A 9052-nucleotide genomic window follows, 5' to 3' on the forward strand; every position below is an offset into this window, starting at 1 on the left:
TATGTGCTCATTTCATTTTATAAATCATTCTGGTTTCGTGAGAAACTACAGATCTGATTTCTTATCTGTGCTTGAGTCTTTTGTGGAACGTCACCGGTCACCTCTTGAGTCACGTCAGTTGAGTTGTTGGGAACTTGAAAGTTATTTGTTGATAGTTATCGAAATACAAAAAATAAACTTAAAGATGTGTTGATTGAATGTGGAACAGAAATTTCTAATATAGGTACCAGTAATCATGAATACAACAGTAAAAAAACGTGCAATTAATAAGAAATTTAAAGAGGTCAGCGAACTCGAGTCGGACAGTTATACGGGAAAGCCCTACACCGAAAGAGAAGTCGTAAGTAAATATTAAGTAAAAAGAAGAAATAAAAATTAAATCTATAATGGAAACATTTTCATTAAAACATGATAACGGGGATCAAAGTACTCTGGAATTTGCAATCACTTTTATTTGTATTTAACAACTGTTGTTTAAAAAGAATTTGATTAGTTTATTTTAATTTTACTTAGGTACTCAGAAGTTGATATTACATTTCATTTACAGGTTTCTGTTCCTGTCTATTTTCCTGACCTACTTTCATTTTGTTTTTGTTCAATGCCAAGTTCAAAGTCATACTTTTAAAAATGAAAGTAATTTTTAACACGAAACATTGGATTAGTATAATTATGAATAACTTATTAGTAAAATCTATTTTAAGAATTATTGTTTTGTGAATATCTTGATGGTACAATATAGGAAGTCCAGTAAAGAAAGTTAAAAATTTTAAAGATCAATTTTAAATCTACAATAGACATAAAATCAAAAAGTAATAGTTTGATTGAAATTACGTTTTTTTTCTTTTTCTGACTACAGGGAGACGGCGCTCCAGCTGAGAATGAAATGAATGAGCAAAAACAGGAAGAGAAAATAAAAGAAGCAAATGACACAGGGAATGATAGATCACCTTCCGGGTTTTACTTACATTTAGAAATAAATTTAGTGTTTTTGGGCCTTCTAGCCTTAGCACTAAGTACCAGGCTGCCAAACCTTGATGAACCTCGATACATAGTGTAAGTCTACATGATTGATTTATGCTTTATTGATTTTTTTTCTGATATAATAATGGTACTTGACTAATTTCTTTTCATCCTTCCTGCTATTTTCACAATTTATTTGGGCTTGGTGCAACCATCCAATCTGTTCTGTCACTTGCACTATCACTTACATTTTCTTTCATATCACTTTTCATAAAATCCATGAATCTTTTTTTTGCTTCACTTATTGCATCAAATAAATAAACTTGCACGAAATAAAGCTTTTAATAACATCCATCATTCTTTTTGTAGGTTTGATGAATTACACTATGGCAGATATGTGTCCTTGTATACGAAAGGCATTTTCTTTTTTGATGCCCATCCACCTTTGGGCAAACAGTTGTTGTACTTAGCTGGCCGTGCAGCTGGTTATGATGGAAACTTCACCTTTGACAAAATTGGAACACCTTACACAGACAATGTACCAGTGGTAGCTCTAAGAACTATTCCAGCAGTGGCTGGAAGTCTACTAGTAGCTATTACATATCAATTAATGTTAGAAATATCATTTTACCACTGGACTGCTATTTTAGCTGGTCTTCTTGTTTTATTTGGTGAGTATGTGGCTAATATTATAAATGCGAAAATGTGTGCTTGTGTTTGCATGTCTGTGTGTGTATGTGTTTGTTACCTCTTCACTCCCAAACGGCTGGACAGATTACGATGAAATTTCATATGTTGTTACCTGTCGCCTTGGAATAAAACAAGCTATTTTTATCTGACTTTTTTAAAGAGGATGAAGCTTTCGCAGCTGTATGCGATACCTAGTTTTTTGTTGTTTTATTGAAAAGTAGTTGTAATTGTTAACACTCTTCAGATATTTATGGTTTGGCTAGCCCTAACGTAAAATAAAACACGATTTATTTGTTTGGCTACTTACAAAAATTTAAATGCTTCCAGAAAATTGTTTCCTAGCTCAATCAAGATTCATGTTGCTAGAAACAATACAGATAATGTTTGGACTGTGTGGAGTGTACTCTGCTATTAGAAGTACTCGCCGAACTGGCTTCGCAGGTGTTGTGTGGCTATGCGTTTCTGCTCTATCACTAGGTTGTTGCTTTTCGTGAGTATTGTTTGCTATTAACTCAATAGGCACCATAAATTACCGAGAACTTGTGCTTTAAGTAATAATAAAAAGGTGTTCATTTCAAATAAGCTAAAGGTAAACGACAGTTGGCAGACTTTATGGGTGAAACATGACCGTGCCTACCGTTACTTAGCCTCGATCCATATTTTCATAATATTTTGTTATAGCGACAACTTTAATCCATAATCTGATGTCTAGCTTTCACGGTTCATGAGATGATGACCGCCTGGTAACAGACGGACGGACAAACTTCGTTAGTTATAGTAGTCTGTGTACCCACTTATGATATACGCAGTTGTATTCTACTAAAAATAATATCCAAACAATAGATAAACGAACTACTTACACAAGTAACATGTTCACCTCAAAGTTCGATTCTGCTTACAGAGTCAAATACTCGGGAATATACACTTACTTCCTCGGGTTCTTCATAGTTGGACGACAGATTTGGCGCCGCATTGCAAATCCTGAATCCGGAGCTCGTCTTGCCTTTTCGGCATTGTGGCGACTGCTCGTTTTCACTATTATTCCATTTGCGGTTTACGCCAGCGTATTCTATGTTCACTTACTAATGCTACCGAAAGCTGGACCGCATGATAGTGTTATGACCAGCGCCTTCCAAGCGTCTCTACAAGGCGGGCTTGCTAGTATCACTAGAGGTCAGCCACTACATGTCACACATGGTTCACAAATTACACTGAGGTAAATATACTTAACTTAAGATGTAGGTACTAGTAAAAATATTGAATGCCTACAAATGAAGTGTGCATGTTTTAGACACACGCATGGACGAACATGCTGGCTCCACTCACACGCTCACGTATATCCAGTGCGATACACAGATGGGCGAGGTTCATCCCATCAGCAACAAGTTACATGCTACAGCTTCAAAGACGTTAACAACTGGTGGCTCGTGAAGCGCCCCGACCAAGTTTCGCTGGCAGTGTCGCGCCCGCCTGATGCTATTCGACATGGCGACGTTGTACAGCTGTTGCATGGGATCACCAGCCGAGCTTTGAATTCGCATGATGTTGCCGCACCTGTTTCACCACAATCACAAGTACAAATTCCATAGGCAGAAAATCATTCTCTGATTTCAATGTTAAACAAAGATAAAGTCTTAAACCGAGTTTAAAATTATTTTTTAGGAGGTTTCTTGCTACATCGACTATAACGTGTCAATGCCAGCTCAGAACCTCTGGCGAGTTGATATCGTGAACCGAGATAGTGAAGATGCGACATGGGATAGTATTCGCTCTTTAGTTCGTTTGGTGCACGTAGACTCTGGCTCAGCGCTGCGTTTTAGCGGACGACAGTTACCTGCATGGGGCTTTCATCAGCATGAAGTAGTTGCTGATAAAGTACTCACTCATCAAGATACGGTTTGGAATGTTGAGGAACATAGGTATACGAAAGGTAAATAATTGTGACGTTTTCTTTATGTTGAAAACTTGAAAAAAAAAACGCGTGGTGACTTTAAATATCTTTGTTATAGCTGAAGACAGAAAAGAAAGGGAGCGTGAACTTGTATCTGCAGAAATGATACCGACTGCTGTAACTCAGTTAACATTTTGGGAGAAGTTCGCAGAATTACAATATAAAATGATAGCTCACGCACCTGATGCGCCACACGGCCATATGTTCGCGAGTGAGCCAAGCGAGTGGCCTTTACTCGTTCGTTCTATCGCGTACTGGCTGTCACCAAACTCCAATGTGAGAATTTTATTTGTTTTCCATTTACCTATTACGTTTCTGACGATTCAACTAACTGGTTGTATATTTACAGGCTCAAGTACATTTAATTGGGAATCTCATTACCTGGTACACCGGATCTATTTCGGTTCTACTCTACAGCGGATTCCTCGTCCTATATGCAATTCGGCAACGACGAGCTTGTACCGACTTACCTCCGATGGCCTTACAAAAATTCTACGACGCCGGTTGCATTTTGTTTTTAGGTTACTGGATCCATTACCTCCCCTACTTTTTTATGGACCGCACATTGTTTCTACATCACTACTTACCCGCTTACATTTTTAAAATCCTACTCTTAGCTTATGTAATAGATCATCTATATTATATCATTCAATTGCGTGAGAAAACTCGCCCAATCACAAATATTTTCACATTATGTATAGTAATATGGTTAGCGTATATAGTAATTACATTTAAGAAATTTAGTGTTCTCAACTACGGGAACATTGACCTGACTGAACATGACTTATTGAATCTCAGGTGGAAAGATACATGGGATTTTATACTTCACAAGAAAGGATGATAGATGGATATCAGCATCCTTTAGAATTTCAGCTGCCATTACAAAGATCTTGTCACAATTATTTATTACTCTACATAATATGAATAGCTAATATTTTTATAAATACTCATTGATATATTCTAACTGTACATACTCATGCAGGTACTCAGAGAATACTGCACATTATTTTTTTAATTATTTTACTTCTTTTTGCATGTCCTTGACTGTATGGTGTAATTGAATAATAAAGAGAAGCATAGTGTAGTAGATGTACAATACTGCAATGTGTTCATTGATGTGTTAACAGTCTCATGGGGGCAATTCCGTCCAGAAAGTATTTTTATATGTTTACAGTTTATAATAAATATTTTTATATAGATATTGTTTTTATTGAAACCAGAATTTTTGTTATACAAAATTACATTTATTTCAAATCCAAAAGGAGTAATTTAAAATTTAACGTCTGCTGTAAGATGGCTCCACCTCCATGGGCTGCGGGCTGGCAGTGATGTTAACAGATGTGACCTCCAGAGGGATCACTCGCTGCTTTAGGACAGCTGTAGTACCCAGGGCATATCTGTAAGATCCTTGCTTCTTGCCCTGTAAAAAAATAAAGTACATGTATAAAACATTCAAATTAACTTTAGAGATAATGGAGAAAAATATGTTTTAGTATAGTAAAGTAAGTTACCTTAACATTGGCTTCTTCATACGTTCTGAGGTACTGGGCTGGTCCTGTGTTGCGGATGACACAAAGATCAACATTAGAACCTGATCCCAAATCATTGAAGATACCAGCAGCAATGGCATCTCTCACAAGTTTTTTGCCTTCCTCCTCATTCATGTTTGGCTTCCAGCCAGATTCAAATACTGCCATGGCAGCAAGAGAACCAGATCCTAGAAAGGAACAACAAGTGTCACAAATTACATTATCAAGAATGTCAAAGATGTAAAGATAAATCAAAATACTTTACCCATTGTTGCGTAGGGCAGCTTGTCTACAGAACCATGGGGGTAAATGCAAAAGATATGAGGTCCAGTTCTATCAACGCCGCCAAGAACTAGCGCAGCGCCAATATAGCCCTGGTAACGGAATAGCATACGCTTCAACAGGGTAGCGGCTGTCTCCACTGGCACCGTGCGCCCCGTGTGAAGTCTTTGCAACTCCAATTGAGAAGCCACTGTTTGAGTAGTCATTTCAGTGTCAGCGGCAGTGCCCGCGCCGCAGCAATACATGTTGTTCGCTAAGTAATGAATTTTCTGACAATTTTTATCGGATACTACAGTGTTTTCCGTCGCCCTAGTGTCAGCACCGAGAATAACACCGTCAGCGTATATTATACCAACGATGGTGGTACCGGTCTTCGTAGCTGTAGGAGCTGGAAAACCTTTCTGTGCCAAAAACGCATTGCTGAAAAAAACAAGTCAGTTATTTGCAATTTAAGAAATTACAATAATGCTAATTGTACAAGTTGTCCATAGAGCTGTGGCTTACCGTTGGCAATTTTCGAAAGAAAATCCCTGAGCGGGAACTTCTGGTACGAGAATGGAGGTCATTTTTAAATACTTGTTATCTTTCTTTGTAATTAAATTCCACAAATCAAACTTCTATGTTGATGAAATTATCGCGAGCCGGACTGTATTTCTGCAAGCAATGCTTGTTAATGTCACTGTCAAACGAAATACAATGACTTTTCAAAATCAGTACCACAGATTCCATAAACAGTGATGTCAAGCTTATTTAGATACTATTATGTCCTAGTAATCGTCTAAATTCCAGATCTTTCGAATGCAGCATTCTTCCTGGCTGGCTCGGACTAGATGCGAAAGGTTAAGGTCAGGGTGTTGTGGCGCAACTTTGGGGAGGCCTATTTCCAGCAGTGGCACTCGATAAAATAAATTGATTGATTGATTGTTCCTGATATTTTTACTAGTAACATATTTAATCATAATTTTGGAAACTTGCAACATTAAGCTACGAGTCTTCTTTTCATTGGCTTGTGCTTTTTCTACACGCACCCGACAACGAGCTTTATTCTTTGTAAGTTACGTACTATAATGATGACGCATTTTGAACTTACGCCTTTTAGATATTGCAAGGATTAGCAACCAATCCTAATAGGACGAATTGTCTACGTTTACTTATTGGTTACTACTATACTAGTGCCCTGCTGCTGTTGTCAACTTGTCAAGTCAATATACGAAATGTGTCGAGGAATAGTGATCCAGATTTTTGTGTGATTTCTTGGCAATTTAGCTTTAAATTAGTTCCTAGGTGTAAATTAAACAAAATGCTTAGTAACACTGCCTATATATCTTTAATATATCTAACGTCGGCCTTAGTCCTGACGTTGGCCGGTCGGGATTTTTATCAAATCCTGGGTGTATCTCGTTCTGCAACCACAAATGAAATAAAGAAGGCATATAGAAAATCAGCCAAAGCTCTACATCCAGACAAAAATCAAGATGATCCTGATGCATCGCAAAAGTTTCAAGATCTTGGTGCAGCCTACGAAGCCTTATCGGACCCTGAAAAACGGGAGCTATATGACCGCTGCGGTGAAGAATGTCTGAAGAAAGACGGTATGATGAATAATAACGACCCGTTCGCAAGTTTCTTTGGTGATTTCGGCTTCCACTTTGGTGGAGAGCCACAACAACACGAAACGCCACGAGGGGCCGACATTGTAATGGATCTCACTGTCACCCTAGAAGAACTCTATAACGGCAATTTCATAGAAGTAAGTAATACTTTCCTACTAAAATAATTACGGACTATTCTGTGGAATATGGTCTTAATCACGAAAAATTTTGTGATTTTAGATAACCCGAAACAAACCTGTAATAAAGCCAGCATCAGGAACACGTAAATGTAACTGCAGACAAGAGATGGTGACTCGGAACTTGGGGCCAGGGCGATTCCAGATGATGCAACAGACTGTGTGCGATGAGTGTCCCAATGTGAAGTTTGTTAATGAAGAGAGGCTACTCGAAATTGAGGTATTGTAAAACCTATTTTTTTTTTTTATTATCTCTGTACACTACTGATTAAAGTACATCTAATCTTTAGAACATTTTTTACTGTAGGATTCTTATTGGATTAATGTAATAGAAATAGACTGAAATTGAGACCTAGTGTCCATCAAAATGTTTGTTATACCTATATTTAAGCATTCAGTTGCAGTCCATGTGTTCATTCAATAAATAAGAAATCAGTTTCAAGTCTAAACTCATAGATTATTCTTATCTAAAATTGGGTACAAGTTTTGCTAAACAATTTAATTTTTTAGTAAAATTAAAAAAGGATTTTTAAATAAAGAGAATGAATGAAATAAAACTTAAAACACCTAGAAAATGGAAATATCAGTCAAGTAGAAATAATCACATCGATGGAGCTTACAAAATTGAATTCTAGTAAAGTAATATATCAATTTTATGTTAAAGGTGGAAGTGGGTGCACCAGACGGTCACAAGTCCAGGTTAAGAGGAGAAGGAGAACCACACATGGACGGAGAGCCGGGAGACTTGATCATAGTGTTTACAACAGAGAGACATCCACACTTCACTCGCAAAGGAGATGACCTGTACACCAATGTCACTATCTCGCTACAGGTTGGTCATACATTTACATTTGTCTGTTATATTTGAAGTCCCATGGAATATTAGCATGCTACAAGCAGAAATTTCTAATAACTATTTAAACAAGAACTTATTACTGAAGTTCCTATGAGGATAATAGATGTATAATATTATCAATTAACTTAACTCTTACACAATTGTAAGGCTTTTATTTGAAATTCAGAAAACAGTTTCAAATTGCTTTTGCCTTAATTTCAGGATGCACTTACTGGATTCACAATGGAATTAGTACACCTAGACGGTCACAAAGTGTCTATATCCCGTGACAAAGTGACTTGGGCTGGTGCTCGTGTCCGCAAGAAGGGAGAGGGCATGCCTAACTTTGAAAACAACAACCTCCATGGAAATCTTTATGTCACATTTGATATTGATTTCCCTAAACAGGACTTTACTGCTCAAGAAAAAGAAGGTAAGTCATCAAAGCAAGTTTTCTTTAGATTTCTACAGATTTTGTTGAACTTGGTGTCTCATATGTTTATTTTTGTTTCAGCACTCCAGAGAATACTTAAACAAACACCAAATAACAAAGTATACAATGGACTATAGTAGCCATATTGCCAATTTAATTTATTTAAGTAGTTTAATGAGTGCAATGGTATGAACAAAGTCTGTTTTGTGTGAAGGATTTTTCGTTACCTGTGAATGCATGTGATTGTTTTTATATAATAAAACATTCGAATTGTAAATCAGTATATATTTTATTTATCAATAACTCTTACAACATAATAGTAACTAGGATATTTTTCATAAAAATATAGTTTATATTACATCAACATAGGATTGCATCATATATATTGATTATAAAGTAAACACTTAAACCTAATTTTCAAATGAAACATCTGATGTATCGCGAAATTATAATTATCACACGTAATTACTAAAGGATATTAGTCATAGTAATTACATTATTGATATCCACAACCAACAAACTTTTAGAGAATGTTATAGGAATGCGTGTCAATGTCTTATGTTCTAAAATTGCGTCTATGACA

General features: G+C 36.6%; 3 protein-coding genes across 3 annotated transcripts; 2 read left to right on the forward strand and 1 right to left on the reverse strand.

The window, feature by feature from the left end:
- The first annotated feature begins 61 nt into the window (after nt 1-61).
- LOC113493279 (protein O-mannosyltransferase 1) lies at nt 62-4817 on the forward strand. Its single transcript, XM_026871186.1, has 9 exons — nt 62-340; nt 857-1053; nt 1330-1631; nt 1978-2140; nt 2552-2866; nt 2942-3224; nt 3313-3580; nt 3660-3877; nt 3951-4817. The coding sequence occupies exons 1-9, from the start codon at nt 236-238 to the stop codon at nt 4440-4442; spliced, it is 2343 nt and encodes a 780-aa protein (XP_026726987.1). The 5' UTR covers nt 62-235; the 3' UTR covers nt 4443-4817.
- A 6-nt stretch (nt 4818-4823) lies between these two features.
- On the reverse strand, nt 4824-6101 carry LOC113493286 (proteasome subunit beta type-7-like). Its single transcript, XM_026871195.1, has 4 exons — nt 5917-6101; nt 5396-5832; nt 5113-5318; nt 4824-5021 (listed from the first exon to the last, which is right to left on the reverse strand). Exons 1-4 carry the CDS (start codon nt 5976-5978, stop codon nt 4878-4880), a joined length of 849 nt encoding a protein of 282 aa, XP_026726996.1. The 5' UTR covers nt 5979-6101; the 3' UTR covers nt 4824-4877.
- A 483-nt stretch (nt 6102-6584) lies between these two features.
- On the forward strand, nt 6585-8746 carry LOC113493285 (dnaJ homolog shv). The gene is made up of 5 exons (XM_026871194.1): nt 6585-7162; nt 7245-7421; nt 7866-8033; nt 8259-8469; nt 8551-8746. The coding sequence occupies exons 1-5, from the start codon at nt 6713-6715 to the stop codon at nt 8604-8606; spliced, it is 1062 nt and encodes a 353-aa protein (XP_026726995.1). The 5' UTR covers nt 6585-6712; the 3' UTR covers nt 8607-8746.
- The last annotated feature ends 306 nt before the right edge of the window (nt 8747-9052 follow it).

The sequence above is a fragment of the Trichoplusia ni genome, chromosome 4, assembly GCF_003590095.1.
Source record: "Trichoplusia ni isolate ovarian cell line Hi5 chromosome 4, tn1, whole genome shotgun sequence".
Taxonomy (NCBI): Eukaryota; Metazoa; Arthropoda; class Insecta; order Lepidoptera; family Noctuidae; genus Trichoplusia; species Trichoplusia ni.